The sequence below is a fragment of the Lissotriton vulgaris genome, chromosome 11, assembly GCF_964263255.1.
Source record: "Lissotriton vulgaris chromosome 11, aLisVul1.2, whole genome shotgun sequence".
Lineage (NCBI taxonomy): Eukaryota > Metazoa > Chordata > Amphibia > Caudata > Salamandridae > Lissotriton > Lissotriton vulgaris.
Genome location: NC_141699.1, coordinates 171,367,192 through 171,384,207, shown reverse-complemented (window position 1 = coordinate 171,384,207; position 17,016 = coordinate 171,367,192). Strand labels below are relative to the sequence as shown.

The 17,016-nt window shown below is 50.1% G+C and overlaps 1 protein-coding gene across 1 annotated transcript in view; it reads right to left on the bottom strand.

The window, feature by feature from the left end:
- ALDH2 (aldehyde dehydrogenase 2 family member) overlaps positions 1-17,016 on the bottom strand; it is a 186,333-nt gene that overhangs the window by 35,345 nt on the left and 133,972 nt on the right. The window contains exon 8 of the mRNA XM_086943067.1: positions 2,238-2,340. Within this exon, the coding sequence (XP_086799193.1) occupies positions 2,238-2,340 (103 nt within the window). The remainder of the gene's footprint in view (positions 1-2,237; positions 2,341-17,016) is intronic.

Genomic DNA, 17,016 nt, shown 5'->3' with positions numbered 1-17,016 from the left:
TTTAGGTGGTTTTTCAGTGTATTTAAAGTAATCCACAATGGTTGGTTGAATATCAGCACTGGTGCTATGCTTCGGTGAGCCTCCCATGGCTTCGAACAAAGCAGGGCCCTGCATGGACCTTGAAGAGGAATTGCCAGACAGAGGAGAAATATATAAATTGGTAGAAATGCAAATGTGTCCATTTTCGGTTTTCACCATTTTATTTGTGGGTGTAGGGGCCCTCAAGAGCGTCCAGACCTCATTGTGAATCCAAAGGTGGTACTTTGTGGTACCCCTTTTTTACGGCAATAGAAACGAAGATTAAGGCGGGAGCTCACGTGGGGCCTGCAAACAGCACTTTGACCTAGCCAGGTCGTCTCTTCTAAACCACGGCTCAACCCTATGGTGAATTTAACTAATCTGCACCACACCTTAGTTATTCCCTCGATGTTGTACCTCTATTAGATCCAATGGCCTTTGGATTTAATCATTCAGCTGATATTACTCCACTGTGGCAGACTATTGCATTTTGATGTCGTAAACCTGGCGCATGGGCGTAATGGATTCTTGATGAATCCTTAAAAGGCTCATATGTCCCTCTAGGTTTCTCCCTTTTCCCTCCTTTTTCTTGTTGAATGTAGTTGCCCTGCCCTGCCTTTGCTTGTGCCGCCTTCTCCCCGAGGCTGCCGAGAGGGCTTGTCCAAATGAGACGCAGAAACTCGGGGAGGCACAAGCACACCAACAGCTCTCAACCACTAGCCACCTGTCCCTATTCTGCGACGATTTACTGGTCACTATCTCCTTTGGGCGATTTAAGTATTCAGATGGTGTTTGCGGGCCCAGTGACTAAACACAAACGGGTGGGGTAGGTCGAATCAGGCACTGCTGATGGCAGTCCACCACCGACCCCAGAAAGCCATGAAGACCTCTTCTACTGGACAGGGGGAGTCCACCAGCACCTAGCGTAAGAATAAGAATCTGCCTTTTCCCTAGGTTCTTTTGGCCTTCTAGGCTCCTTTTAGTCAGCATTATGCATGTCCAGTAGGCCTGGCTGGAAGGTATGCAAATCCTAGGTGAACATGCTCAATGCAGAGGCACGATGCACACAGAACACAGGTGGCAGGCAGGTAGCGAGTGGATGGAGCGAGACTACCCTGGCTCACCTCTTTGATCGAGCCTGGTAGATCAGGCAGATGTTGTTCGGTCGCTGAAGCTGCTGGCTCCCAGACTTTCCTCCAGATCACAGTGCCCAGCAGCAACCACCACTGCTGCTACTATGGCTACCAGCACTGACCCCAGAACAGTCCTCGAGTATGGTGTACCACTGGGGCACGGCATGCCAACCTGAAGATTGGTGTCCTGGAGCCCAGCATGTATCGTCCCACTGCTCTGCCTCAGCCGCTCACTCCGCCCCCACCTCCTCACTTTCATAGCTTTGCAATGTCAACCACAGCCAAAGTTTGAGACTTCTTCTCCCAGGCTTAAAAATCCAAGTGAGTAAGTCGGCTATCGCCGATTTGGGCACTAACTTTGCTTGCCATACCCAGGACTTGACAATTACATTACAAGTGGGCAGTCACACAGATTGGAGCCTTCTTTTCCACAAACAAACATTTGCTCTGTGTTCTCTGAAGCCAGGACTTTCATTTGCCTTCATACCAAATATAGGCAAACATAAAAAAATATTTTGCATGAACAAGGCCTACATAATAAAAAGGCACCTTTGGATCATGAAGTGGACAAAAGTAGCGCAAGCAAAATACTAAAAGCTTCACAGTTAAACCTTTTCATGTGTCATGCCATCACCAACAGCTAGTTTTTCCAGCCAACATTACTTTCTATGCTAAGATACATATTTTCACTATGAACGTTGTAGGTATGGGCTCAAGCATCCCAGTATGCAAGATTCCACTGGTTAATAAGCAAGGATGGGTGAAGGTGTGGTACATCGTAGGCTGCCGCTTGACAGATTTGAGGGAGCAGTCCAGAATGTAGTAATTTAAGGTTAGAGTGGGAAGAGTTCATGGAGAGATTTACTGGCAACATAAATATAGGGGGATGTGTGAAAGAGGCTAAATGTGGAAAAGCAAAGGAAATTCCAACATTAAATCATAACATAACTCAAAAAATAGGATTTTAATATTTGTAAGATGTGCTTTTATCTAAAGCCTCAAGGTGCTTTTGCAACTTAAAATCGTACGTCACCATTTCAGTATTCACTTTGGACTACTCAAATTTGATAGTAAAATGGCTCTTACTGTCAGCATCAGACAAGATTATGTTTGGGCTCTTTCCACCAAGTTCAAGGGTCACTTTTTTCAAATTGCTGTTTCCTGCAGCCTGCTGGACCAGCTTACCCACCTATGCCAAACAAAGAATTAGTTAAGTAATTTCATTCTTAACACCCAGAGTTCATGATAAGCGCATTTATGAACCCTGTCCGGACAGTTATCTAGATACTGGTGGCAGACCTGGGGAACTGGGCAGTGCCAGTGAAAGCACAGATGGTTATTTCTGAGCACCAGGAGCTGTGTCCATTGTGCTGATCACTGCACACCAAAAACCTGCCATTTGTGCTTTGACTTTAAGTGAGAGCAAAGTCCAGCAGTAAGAGATTCATTAAGATCTCTATTTTGGAAGTCATACCTGAAAACACAAATAACATGCAATAATATATAAATAAGTTTCCCCAGTTTCCAGGAAATCATGTTAGCTTAATGCTTGTGCAAAGATGGCAAGAAGTCTTCATTCACGCAGAGGCACACCCAATCTTTCCCAAATATTTCAATGTATCCAGTTTTATATAATGGACTGAGCTTGACAAGGCCATCACACGGATGTACCAATAGCAGTGTACATTACGAGAAGTTTAAGGCTGAATATACAGAAATAGTAGTACATTTTAAAGAGTTTTATATAGTGCCCTGTCACTCTGGAGCAGTTGGGTGCTGTACACATAGAAAAACAGATTACATATGCATGTATTAGCAACAATGAACAGGTTACTTACCTTTGGTAACGCTCTTTCTAGTGGATACTCTATCCAACCACAGATTCCTCATCTTGTGAATATCCCCAGGCGCCAAACTGGATCTGGAGATTTTGCTCAGCCTTTCCCTCACGCGCCAGTGTTGTGTGGCTCTGTGACGACTCTGTCCTACCACGGAAAGGACATTGTAGCTACATATAGCTGCAAACCTGCATGCTGAAGTCAGTTTCTTTCTTGACTCTGCCTACGTATTAAATCTAGTGCTCTGGTAAATTAATAAGTAACTGCTTTATTCCAGACCCACCTTCCGTACTACTCTGTGTCTTTCCTCAGTGTTTTTCCAATACACCTAACCTCCAAATCCTGAAGATCTCCTTATGCCAGTCATTGTTCATGCTCATACACGCGCTATACCCTTCCATCCACTCCACTAAAATATAACACAGCTACCCCTGTTCTTCACAACACAACAAAAACGTATTAAATAAGAATGATTACCAAACACAAGTAATTAAATTATAGATTTATACGTAGTACTCTCAATCCAGGGCTCCTTCTAGACCAATTTTATTTTCGATCCTACTTGTGATACCTTCCATACTCCAAATTGTCCAATGTTTCTTCGAGCCACAGCACTATTTTTTCCAAAGATCTTGGTACGCAGAAATCTGGATTCATCTCATTAGATGCCGAATCATCCTTAAATAGAATGATTTCACTTTTACTCCGTCATCTATTTGATGCTACCAGGATTGCTGAAGAGACTTCTACTTCTTTGGGTGACCAAACTTGGGTTCACCTTTCACTCTCAACCAGTTCGGTAACCTCTCTTAATCTACATCCCACCATTACCTCAAATTTCTTCACATGCTTCAATTTGTCGTACTTCAATTTATTTGCAAATTGTACTCGGAGTTATTCTAAATCATTTTGGAAACACACCCTGAACACATTCCTTCTTTCACCACACCTATCCATGCAGGAACTAATTCTAAAACACCCTTGCATCTCCTCAAGGCATAAACAGGGTGCTTCCCATAGCAGGATGCGTAGTATTGAGATACACCAGCAATGTTTCTCTAATAGCATCCACTTTATCAAAGAAAAAGTCGGCTATCTACTGAACAAGCGGATGTTACTGGCATGTGGAAAACTGTTTAAGAGTTAGAAGACAGAGTAGCTAGGCATTGACGCAAATGGACTGCTGATCAAGAATGTTTATAAGAAATTAAGGTCCCACCATTGCATCACAAAAGATTTGGATGGAAACATGTGGATTAGCCCCTTCAAACACATCACAACAGGGGATTTAAAAATCTATCAGATAACTGCAGAAAGGCCAAAAGATCTGACAAATAACCATTGACCGTCGTCACTGCAAGTCCTTGCTCTGCTAGAGAAAGAGCAAACACCACCACAACGGATAACTGGGCGTTCAAAAGGTTGGATGTGCTGAGAAGCACACCAATTAAACAATTGGTCCCGGCGTCCAGCAGAGTTGGTTTTTGTAGATTGACACCTAGATGACAAAATATTCCTCTACGACCACGGAAAGGAGATCAAAAGCTCTTAACTGTGGCCACACTCAATCTTCACACACAGGATTGTTGGCTGAGCAGGCTCAGATGCAGCCTGCCATTCTGCGGTGACAGAAGATCCTCCTGAATGGTCATGCGGATCGTAGGACAAATGCTCATGGCCAAAAGATCTGGGTACCCAAATCTTTTTTGGTCAAATCTGTTTATTAGCATTTTTAGAGATATTACATTACATAGGCCTTTCAACAACATCAACTCAGCAAACTGGGCATGTCAGATGAACGTCCATGCACATTATAGCGGTACAATTAAGGAACACTATGCCACAGGTACAGTAAGTCATAAGGAAAGGACGACCGCCCAATGCCGGCGAGAGCGTGGGGTGACGGGAGGGCTGCCCCCGAGTTAGTCCATGACTGTCCACTCCCTACGCTTAGTGCATTACCAGAGTTTAGGGTGGATCCTACCCACGCAGACTTGTGCACAAAGATGACTTTTATACAAGTGGTGAAGTGTGGCTCACTGGTTAGAGGAGGCATACCCTGAAGCAGAGGTCAGACCAGGGACCAGGGTTCAATTCCCGACGCGGCAGGGTCCTGAGCCCAATTGTCCACGGACTCGATAATTCTCGCTTCGGTGCCTGCTCGAATCACGGGCTCACACTCTGCAACTCTGGGCAATAGCTTGCTTAATCTCCACAACGGCCCCCCGCGGCGGGATGCCTGGCTTTCACCTTGGGGATACCCAGTACGGGTTATCTCACAGGGAAAAGCCAGGACGGGTTGCCAATGCAAGCGCCGAGATGCCCTAGGGTAAGTCGAGCGCTATATAAGAACATACATACAACTGGAAAGAAGCAAAGAGAAGAAAACAGCAGCAAAACTACAGACACATATTAGTCCCTTTCACTCCTCCCTCCCCCCTCCCCCAGCCCCCCGCGTGCGCACCCCAGCCGGGCCTGAACCTGAAAACTTGCATGACTCCAAGAGCCAAAAGCAGTATCTAACTGATTTAGACAAGGGAACAGTCCACGGTACACTCCGACCCCCGAAGGTGCCGCCTAACTCTCTACAGCTTCCACACCCCCAGCCCCACCTGGTGAGTGCAATGTGTTGAGCATGTGTTCCCAGCGCTCCGCCATTGGTTCTATGCGGAGCCCCACCGTTTCCCCTCTACATATGGCTGTCCACTTCGCCCAGCCCTGAAAGGAGGAGGTCCACGCCTGTACAATTGGTGGGTCACGTGCCTTCCATCAAATCATAAGGAGGCGTGTAGCCACCACCATCCCCAGATCTAAAAAACGGGACAACACCTGGTCTTTGGGCGGCCGCCTGAAATGGTGCAAAATGTATTCCAGCCAGTCAAAGGGTATGATACGACCCGTGCATTCCCGGAGCAGCTCACCTATTTCAATCCAGTAAGTGCCCAGCCTAGGGCAACTCCACAAAAGGTGGAGGAGCCCCGCGTCCACCTAACCGCACCTGGGGCAGGACGTGTCGGGGCAATGGAAATATTTGTTGATGAGCTCCGGCGTGAGGTAGGCCCTGTGAACAGAGTTGTTACTGACGGACGTGCACATTTCTGGGAATGCGTACCGGGCTTTTAAGGAATTCTTTCCCACTCCTTATCGGATAGTAACCTGCCTAGGTCACGCTCCCATTTACCCCTGAGTGGGGCCAGGCTAGTCCCCGTGTGGATCCTTAACGACCCAGGAAACCAGCGGACCAGGTACGTTCCCCTCCCCATTACGTGAAGGTACTGCATAGTTAAATGCTGTTCGGGCTCCGTTGCCACCTCTCCCCACCTGGCCGTCATCTTCGCCACAATGGAGCGATGGAGCAGGAACCCCCCAAGTGGAAGCCCGTCCTCCGAGATCAGCATCTCATAAGCCACTAACGCACCGTCTCTCAAGAGGTCGCCAAGTGTCTGGATATCCGCCTCTCTCCATTGCTCCAGCATGGGACGTGTGAGGGCCCCCTCACCTCTCGGGAAACCCTCCAGGGGCACCGCAGGCGCGTACAGGAGCACCCTTTGAGTGAGGAAGAGAGCTCTGCAAAAGCACTTATACGCCACTGCCATCAGCAGCGGAGTGGGTCTCGCAGGTGCCGCCAGAGGGTGGAAAAGCTCGATGACACGCTCCAGTGAGTACGGTGGCTCAACCGTAGCGGTATCTTCTCTGCCCCCATCTGCCAACCAGCGGGCAATCCATTGGAGGTGCCCAGCCAGATCGTAATGTTCGAAACAGGGGGCAGACAGCCCTCCACTATCCGTTGGCAAGAATAGTTTCACTAACGCCAATTGGTTCCGAGACGTACCCCAAATAAAGTCCTGCAGGACGTGTTAAGCGATGAAAAGAAAGAGGCTGGTATAAGGAGAGGCAAATTAACAAGATACAGGAGTCGGGGGGAGCATGACCATCTTGGCAAGAGCCACTCTACTCGTAGTGGTCAGCAGGAGGGAGGACCAAAAGGGTATCTGGGATCGAAGCGCAGTCACCGCCCGTCCCAGGTTGTCAAAGAGATCAGCCGGTTGCCGGTAGATCTGAATCCCTAGGTATCAGCCTTCCATTAGACTCTCGTGCCTTCGAGACAATAACCCGGTTACTCCATCCCAGCGCTAAACTCAGAGGCAGGACTTGCCCGCGTTCACCTGGAGCCCCGAGAAAACCGCAAACTGGCTCAGCAAGTGGGCTAGTTCCTCCGGTATACGTGTCACATCCCTCACAAACACCAGCAGGTCATCAGCATAATGCGATACCTGGTGGAGCGCGTCTCCCAGGGGAATTCTGTCTCTAGAGTGCCGCCGCCAGGGGCTCCACAGCCAACGCGAACAGCAGCGGGGACAAAGGGTATCCCTGCCGGGTGCCCTGGCCCACCGGCCCAGCCGCACCCGTACCGCAGGGTTTATGTCGAGGAGCCCAACCATCTGTAGGAAGCCTGAGTCGAGGTCTTAACGTGATCGCACTGCAGACAGGTACCCCCACTCCAGGCAATCAAAGGCTTTTTCCATGTCTATTATCAGGATCCTGCCCTAGGCCATTCCCTTGTCACTTCAGCCGCCACTGTAAAAAAAAACCTCCTGAGATTCAGGGACGTGGATCTCGCTGGCATGCCCATTTTGATCAGAGTGTACTAGGTGAGGGACCCCCAGTGCAAACCGCTCTGCAAGAGTTTTCGCAAAAACGTTATAGACCACATTAAGCATTGCTAGCGGTCTGTACGAGCTCAAAGCAGTGGTGTCAGGCTTGGGCAATGAGACCAGAAATGCTTCCCGCATGAACGGGGAAGAGTCTTGTCGCTTATAGCTGTATTATACCACTGAGGAGCAGGGGCGTGAGAAGGTCTGTTTTCCTTATAGTATTCAGCGGGTAGGCCATCCGGCCCAGGAGTTTTCCCAGTCGCCATTACCCGAATTGCGTCTCCCACCTCCTCCAGTGTGAGGGGGGCATTAAGAACATCTGTGTTCCTCCGATGCCACAGGCAAGGCGACAGTATCCAGGAACGCTTCCAACGCATTCCTAGGGCCAGTGCTGCGAGATTTGTATAACTGCTTATAGTGATCGGTCAGAACACTATGGATTTCTCGTTGTGTCTACACCATCTGCCCCTCCGCTGTGCACAGAGCTCTTATCGGGGCTCCGCGCCCTTCTCTCTGCACCAACCAGGCTAGCAACTGGCAGACTGTCCGCCTTGGCATGCGTTCTGCCCGTATGTGTCGCATAGTCGTGACAGCGCAACTGTTCCATCAGGGATGCATGCCTAGTGCGCAGTTCGCTCAGTGTGCGCGAGTGCCCACCCGTCCCCTCCCCCTTCCTCTCATATCGTAGGAGCTCCGTCTCCAAGCGCGTCAGGGAGGTGGACATTGTTCTGCGTATATTCCATGTGGCCCACATGCAGTGCCCACAAATAGCTACTTTATGTGCATCCCACTCCACCAAGTCGCTGCTCGCAGTCCCTTCATTGGCCTCAAAGTACGCTAAGACGGTCAAGCCCAGCGATGAGCGGAACTCGGCATCTGTGCGCAGCAGGCTGCAGCCGCTACGTAGGTACGGGTGGGCGATCAGTCTCCCAACTGATTTGGAACCATAGGGGGTGTGATCGGAATGTGTTCTCCCTAGGTAGTCTGATTTGGTAAGGAGCAGTGACCAGGTGCCGATTATCCGATCCAACCGGACATGCAGATCGTGGACTGAAGAGTAGTAAGAATACACTATCTATGGGGTGCTGCACGCGCCAGGGGTCAAGCACCTCCCCGTACGAAAGCCAATCCCTAAACGCTTGTGCATTGGACGGCACTGCCGCAGCTCGGAGGAGAGGGAAGGATCGGTCCAGGCGCACGTCTAGCATCATGTTAAAGTCCCCTCCAATCAACCAAGGGAGACCAGCGTATGAGTGAAGGATGTGGTTCAAGCTCTCAATGTAGGACGACTGATCTGTGTACGGGGCATAAAGGGACCCTAACAGGATTTCCTGGCCATTCAACTGCCCACGCACTAGGGAGTACTTTCCCTCCTGGTCCACCAGCACTTCCTGACGGGTAAAGGGGACACCTGCCCTCGCCCATATCAGAGTGCCGCACGCATGTGCAAGGAAGGTTGTGCTAAAAATCTGCCCCGCCAGCGCCTGCAGAGTTTATCAAGCTCAATCTGTGTCATATGTGGCAGTCTCAAGATTGTGGAATTCTTTCCCCCTTTTGCATCAAAAAAAGTCCAACCTTGATATTTCGAAAACAAACAAAAACCTGGCTTTTTAATCAGTAAACATCACTAGCACATCTTCAGCCTGTCTCAGCGCCGAGACACCTCTGGGTATTTGTGCGCTATATAAATTGCATAAATAAAATAAATAAATGTGTGTCTCCTGGAGGAGAGCAATCCCCACCCCATGCCACTGCAGGTAGGAAAAGACCAAGTAGCGGCGTGACTGGGTGTGCATACCGCGGATGTTCCAGGTCAGTATGTTAGTGTGCGTTCATGTGCCTGGACGCTTCGCACCCGCGCAGGGCCAGGGGAACACCTCGGAGGGAGCTTACGAACACCAGCAGGGAGAGGAGTGTCAGTGTGCCGCAACTGTAACATGAGAACAATCACAAACAGTGTAACAAAAAGGGCGAGTCCCCAAGAGGGCATACGCTCAAACCTAAACAAGATCCACCAAACAAGAATGTGTTAGCCCAGCGCAATGGCTGTCTGAGGGAGTGTGCTGCAAACAATCGCACTACGCTACGCCCCTAAATCAGACCACCCGGATGTTCAAGAGGAGTTTGTGGAATCTAGGGCCCGTAAATGCACCGGGCCGGTGCGGGACGCCAGCAGGAGAGCCCGCGAGTGCAGTGAATACTCAGTACCCCCCCAGCTCCGAGCCTGCCAAGACACCCACAGTCAATAAGCCGCATAGCTTTCCATAGCAGCGCAATCATGTTTGGAGAGAACAAACATAGCACAGCAGCGCACACAGCAATATTATCAGAAGGTTATCACAAGTAATCGCAAAGTCAAAGACAGGGACCTCTGCATGTCGGCCACAGGTCACATCACATAGGAGATCAGCTGTTTGGGGTGTTACCACTGGCATGCACATATCTTCGGAAAGTACTGTAGATGGTGATGAGCCACTCATGTCCGTTTAGCTATAGAGCTGGGAAGCCACTCGGGCAGCACCATTCGCAGCTCCCAGGGTCGCAACCGCTTCAAGCGCTTCCTACCTTTGAAGTCGCATTTTCTCCGGACTGGGTGCAGCTGGACCAGTGCCTGGGCCGCGGCGGGCCCTCCTTATTCTGCGCCTTCTCGATCTCTGCACCTGCCACTCACCCTCCTCCGGGCCCTCAGGTCGTGCACCCTTCCACTGTCCCGTCTCCTCTAGCCAGTCCCAGACGTCAGATGGTGCATTGAAGAAGCGGGCACCCTCTTTGGTGAGCACGCGGAGGCGAGAGAGGAACAGCAAAGTACGGCAGTCCTAGTTCCCTCAGCTGCTTTTTCACCTGCAGATACGTGCTCCTCCTTCTCTGTACTGCTGCCGTATAGTCTGGAAAGAACATCACACGGCTGTTCCCCACTGTCAGATCATCTAGCTGTCTGGTTTCGCGTAGCACTGCATCCCGGTCACTGTAGTTGAGCAGCTTGAAGAGGAAACAGGCGGACCGGGCTCCGGGCCGAGGCTTCTGCGCCGGCACCCTGTGCGCTCTTTCTACCACAAAGTGCGGGGACAACATTCCCGAAGGTAGGAGTTCCCGCAGCCAATTCTCGGTGTACCGCTCCGGGTCTTTCCCTTCTTCGCCCTCCGGGAGCCAGACCACCCGAACATTGTTGGACCGGGAGCGTCCTTCCACATCCTCAATGCGATCCTCCAGCACATGGATCCTGTCTATGATGTCTTGAAGCGCCGAAGCATAATTCTGCACCACAGGCTGCAACTCCTGAAGCGACTGACGCCGCCCAGCAACAGACTCAGACAGCTTGCTGTGGTCAGCGTGAAGAAGAGTGAAGTCAGATGTGACATTATCAATCCGGGCCTCCAGAGATACCTTAGTCTGGTCCAGGGTGGCACCTATGCGCTCCACCGCTGCCAGCACGAGTCCATTTTGGCCGCCGCCGGTCCCATATTGTCACACTGTTGTCTGCATGAGGAGCTCGGCCCGTCAGCTACCTGCTGCTTCTGTAGGGACTTATCCCTGAGCCTGCCCATCATCAGCTGCTGCGCAGAAGGCATCCACAACTGCCGACAGCCGCCAGTCGCCCAGCACCAGGATCCCACCAGAGTCTTGGAGGAGAAACCGCCTCACCAGGCCAGTGGCACCAGTTGCAACGAGAGGTACTGCCCACACGTGTTGGGCGCCAGCTCCGTCAGGACCGCGGCACCAAATAGCAGATGTCGACCCCGGGGGTGACTGGCGATTGTCCGACTGACCTAGTCTGTCAGCAGGGATGCCCCCTCACTTTCACAAGGGGCCTCTTCGCTTATGCCCCCTCCTCAGCAAATTGCACCAACTTCACCACGGTGTCCCCAGGCAGTAGGGCCCACAGCGTCGCAATGGGTGGCTCCAAATCGCCCAGCCCAGTCCCAGACGCCCGGCTCCTTCCCAGTGCGTGGCGCTGATCGCGCACCACAGGTGGGTCCCTCAAGGAACAGCAGCTGCTAAGATGGCGCCAACACCAAAATGGCGCCCAGGTCACAGTATGCCAGTCCGCAGGTACGCAACCAGTTCCAGAAGGTCGCGACTAGGGGGCACAGATTGGGCCGCTCGGCTGAGCCACAAATGCTTCCAGCGGCGGGCCGTCGCCTTAACCTACACTGCGCCTTGCTCCTCCGCTAGGCCGGGCAGGATATCGCCGACTCATGGCCAGGCCCAGGGACGAACACCTCGGACCGTCTCCGTCGCCTGGACGGTCTCTCCCCAGTCTCCACCACGGCAGCCTCAAGCTCCAGCCTCACCCCCCCCCCCCGACGTGAGACAGGCCAGGCTCAGTCCCAGGTCACTCCTCGCTGTCAGTTCAGGGGCAGTGGGCCCACAGTCCAGTATTGCAGGATTCAGATTCTTGGTTCCCAGCCCGCAGCCTCTGCCTCAACGCCGCATCTTGCAGCAGCACCAGCACCTCCGCGGGGCTCCCCCCGTCCGTCACGGTTCCCGGTCCTCACCGTGTGGGGCTGAGTCCCGCGGCCACCCAGCAGTGCACCTGGAGAAGTGTGGCTCACTGGTTAGAGCGGCAGACTCTGAAGCAGAGATCAGGCCCGGGACCAGGGTTCAAATCCTGACGTGGCAGGGTCTTGAGCTCAATGTCCGCGGACTTGATAATTCTTGCCTCGGCACCGACTCAAATCATGGGTCCCACGTTGCAACTCTGGGCAATAGCTTGCTTAATCTCCACGATGGCCCCTACAACACTGGGATGCCTGGCTTCACCTTGGGGGTGCTCAGGAAGGGCATCTCACAGGGTGAGCCAGGAAGGGTTCCACAGCGTTATACAGCACCGGGACGCCCCATTGTGGCAACTGTGTGCTTTACAAAATACACTACATTTACTACAATCTCTTGGCTGAGTCCAGGGCCACTGAGCGAACTTGGGCCCGGCCCTCCCTGATTCTCAGAACTCTGGACAGGAGAGGTATAAGTGGGAAGGAGTACAGGAGTCAGTTCCAGACCAGACACCCTGCGCCACTTCCTAACGTTGAAGTAATTGGTCATCCGTTAGGAACACTGGCCAAGTTTAGGATTCTGCCAGGCGTTGTATGATTAGGGAAATGCTTAAATGACCCAGCCAGTTCCAGAGCTATAAAGTCTTCTGACACAGGGTCCACAACCCCACCAATTCCTGCTTGTGGCAGTAACACATTGTTGTAGTGTTGTTGGTAAGGACCTGACCCCATTGCGCCTTGATGGATTGGAGAAAGTCTTTTAGTGCCAAGTGAATGGTTTGCAACTCTGGCAGACTGCTCTCAGGTGAAGACCAGGGCTCTACATCAGAGTCCTCTGAATTCCACTTCTCCCAGCTGGCACCCCCAGTGCAGCAACAATGCATTGGTTACACCAGTTACCTCGGGGTGGGGTAGGCAGATGGGTTTGCCAGTGGTCCAATAGCAGTCTAGCAACCTTCAATGCAGATATTTTGCAGTCTCCTAGGACACCTGCATGAAATCAGATAGGTTATCTTGGTCCTGAGCTCACTGACTCTTCTGAACCCACTGCAGAGCTTGCATGTGCCATCTGGCGTGCTCCGCTAGCAGGATGCAGGAGGCCAAAAGCCACGCTCACTAAGACCCAGGCCAGAGGGTGAAACATCAGGATCACAGCCCGAATACCCAGACTCATTGAGGTGGAGGGAAGGCACAAAACTGCATTGTCTATAGAATGGTTCAGATGAAGGGAAGCCTCTGAGGAGTCAGATGCGACTTTGAAGGTTGATGGAAAACCCAAAAGGAGGTCAGGAGGTTTGCCTTAGTCTGGATGTGGTCCATGACTGACTAAGGTGAGCCTGCCTTCAACAGCAAGCCATGGAGGTATGGGAAGACTAGTATTCCCAACCTCCGAAGATGTACAGCATCCACTACCTTCACTTTCGAAAACACTCTAGGGGCACTGGTGAGGTCAAAGGGGAGCACAGAGAACTGAAAATACTTGTGGCCCACTTCAAGCTTTGTTACGATGTAATTGTAAAAATTGTTTTTGAATAGAGAAAGCTTGAATCTCACTTACTCTTCTAAGAGAGGTAATAGCTTCAAGGAAAGCGGTTTTCCATGTTAGGAATTGCAATTGACATTTTTGTAAAGGTTCAAAAGGGGGTCCCATGAGCCTGGTAAGAACAAGGTTTAGGTTTCACACTTGAGGGTGGTAACCTAGGAGGAATGATTCTTTTCAACTTTTCCATAAATGCTTTAATTGCAGGCACTCTAAATAGTGACAAATGCGGTCTATTTTGTAAGTATGCAAGGGCTGCAAGATGTAGACGTATAGATGAATAAGCTAGATTACAAGTGTAGAAGATAGCAAATTATATTCTGGATGGAAGCATCCAGGGGATTAATGTGATTATTGGTGCAGTAAATGGCAAATCTTTTCCATTTTGCAGCATGGCAAGCTCTAGTAGTAGGTCACCTGGCTTCCCTAATGATGTTTATACAGTCTGGTGGCAGGCTAAGGTAACCAAACTCTAAGACTTCAGGAGCTAGATCGCCAGATTCAGTTGACTTGGATCTGGATGTCTGCTCTCTCCATGATTCTGCGTTAACATGGATGGGGACAGGCACAGTCTTTGGTGTGGAACTAGAGAGAGTTCCAGCAGCGTTGAGAACCACGGTTGGCGCGCCCATGTGGGAGCTACTAAGATTAGTTTGAGAGGCTGTTGTCGGAGCTTGCGCACTACTGGTGGGATTAGTGGAAGTGGCGGAAAAGCGTACTCAAATCTGCCTGACCAGTTCATCCATATTGCATTGCCTTTTGACAACGGGTGTAGAAACCTGGCGGCGAAGGTTGGGCATTTTGTGTGGCAAACCGATCTAGGTCTGGTTGGCCCCACTTGCGAAAGAATGGTAAAAGAACTTGCGGATGTAGTTCGTGAATCTGTTGTGTCGGTCGACAAATCTGCAATCTGATTGTGAAGTCCTGGAAGGTGTTCGGCTAGTAGATATATTCTTTGTGGAATGGCCCTTCTCCAAATGTTCTTTGAAAGCTGGGACATTTGCAGAGAATGTGTGTCTCCTTGTTTTTGGATGTAGTACATGGCTGTCATGTTGTCCGTCCAGATCAAGACAGCGTTCTGTATATGTACTTGGAAGGATTTTAGAGCTAGGAATATTGCTAGCAACTCTAGGCGATTGATGTGGAGCACTTTTTGTTGAGTGGTCCATCTTCCCCGAGTTGTATGGTCTAGGAGATGGGCTCCCCATCCTGTCAGAGATGAGTCTGTTGTAAGTATTATCTGTGGAACAGGTTCGAGGAACGGCTGCCCTCTGGACAAATTTTTGGTGTTCCAACACTGCAGAGAACGATGTGTGCGGCTGTCCACCAACAACAGGTGTTCAAGTTGTCCTTGAGCCAGAAACCACAGATGTCTAGACATTCTTGTAATGGAGGCATTTGAAGTCTTGCATATGGTACAATAAAAATGCAAGATGCCATCATGCCTATAAGTTGCATGAACACTCTGGCTGGGAGAGTGTGTTGGTCTTGAAATCTTGTGACTAAGACTTGAATGCTCTGCATCCTGGCTGGACTGGAATAAGCCAGAGCTGTAGAGGTGTCTATCGTAGCTCCTAGATATTGATGCATATGAGAGGGCTGGAGATGCGACTTGGTGTAGTGGATTGTAAACCTCAAGTTGTCAATGTTTGAATTGTCTGACGAGTGTGTTGGACACGCTGATTGAATGACCTGGCTTTTATCAGCCAGTCGTCTAGATATGGGAAGACATGGATGTGTTGTCTTCTGAGATGTGCTGCTACTACTGCTAGGCACTTTGTAAACACTCTTGGTGCAGTTGTGATCCTGAATGGAAGGACTTTGAACGGATAGTGTTTTCCTTCTAGTACAAACCTCAGATAATTCCGGTGAGAAGGATATATGGGAATGTGGAAGTAGGCGTCCTTGAGTTCTAGTGTAGTAAGGAAATCAATGGGACCACTTGTTGTAAAGTGATCATGTGAAAATGATCCGAGTGTATATACAGGTTGAGGGGCCTGAGATCGAGAATCGGTCTTAGTGTCCAGTCTTTCTTGGTTATTAGGAAATACAGCAAATAAACCTCTGTTCCTTGAGGTTGTAAGGGAACTAACTATTGCGTCTTTTTGAAGCAATGAGAGAACTTCTTGTTTGAGAAGCGTTAGATGTTCTGTGGACATGGGACGCTGCCTGGGTGGTATATGTGGAGGGGTAGCTTAAAGTTCTAGGCAGTAACCATACTGGATAATTTGTCTCACTCACCTGTCTGTTGTGATGGAATTCCAGACAGGTAGGAACTGTGTTAGTCTCCCCCCGACAGGAGTAGAATGCTGTTGGGGTAGCGGAAGTAGTCACTGTTTTTTGGTGGAAGAGGTTCTATTCTTATTACCTCAACCTCTTCCCTTGTTGTTTCCTCTGTAGCCTCCTCTAAAATATCCTCTATTGGGGGATGTTTGTGTATTGGCTTTAAAGGAAGCTGAAATGTCTGTTGCAGTCTGTTTGGAGGCTCCTCTGTAGAAGGAGCGATGATGAAAGGAGCCTCGTGTTTGTGGGGACTGTATAGCTCCCATAGATTTGGCAGTGTCAGTGTCCTTTTTCATCTTTTCAAGTGCTGAGTCTACAGTAACCATACCAGACTGCTTAATCACTGCACCAAATGGCCCCTTAAAGCTAACTGCATATCTTCTCTCTTATTGCTGCTAACAATTAACTGATTATACAATAGTCCCGCTCTCTTACTTTGAAAATTGAGTGCTGCCTTCTTAATTTACAGACTGTAAATATTTACTGACAACTGCTCTGTGCTGGTTATACAATTCAAGAAGGTTTCATGTTTTATCTAAAAGGTTTTAGAATATGAACTGTTGCTGCCCTGTGTATGTCAATATAATTCATGACAGTTTTAAATGTTCAATTTAAATGGTTTTAGAATATGAATGGAGTGTTTTTTTCAAGTTTAAGTGGCGGAGCAAACTTACCCGTTGCCATTAGGGGAACGGCTCAACAGGATTACTTTGGGGCTGCTGTCATTCCGCCGTGAGGGGAACGGCTCGATGCGCCGCACCTGTACCATCGCCGCCGCAGGGACTCCAATTCCCAGGTGCCCTGGCGGTTGTGGCGCACGAGTGACGCCAGCAGAGCGCACGGAGGCGCGTTGAGAGAGGAACTCCTCTTGCCCCGCAAGTCGTGCCCGGGCAAAGCCCGTGCTTAGGGCGGGCCCGTTTAAGCCCGTTAAAAAAGGCCGAGTCGGGCAATCCCCCTTTCATCTACCGCACAGCTTACCCCTGTGAGTACCTTGCATATGTACATTGTTGTTGTTTATTGGGAATTCTGCAATGCCTCCTAAGGAGGTTAAGGGGA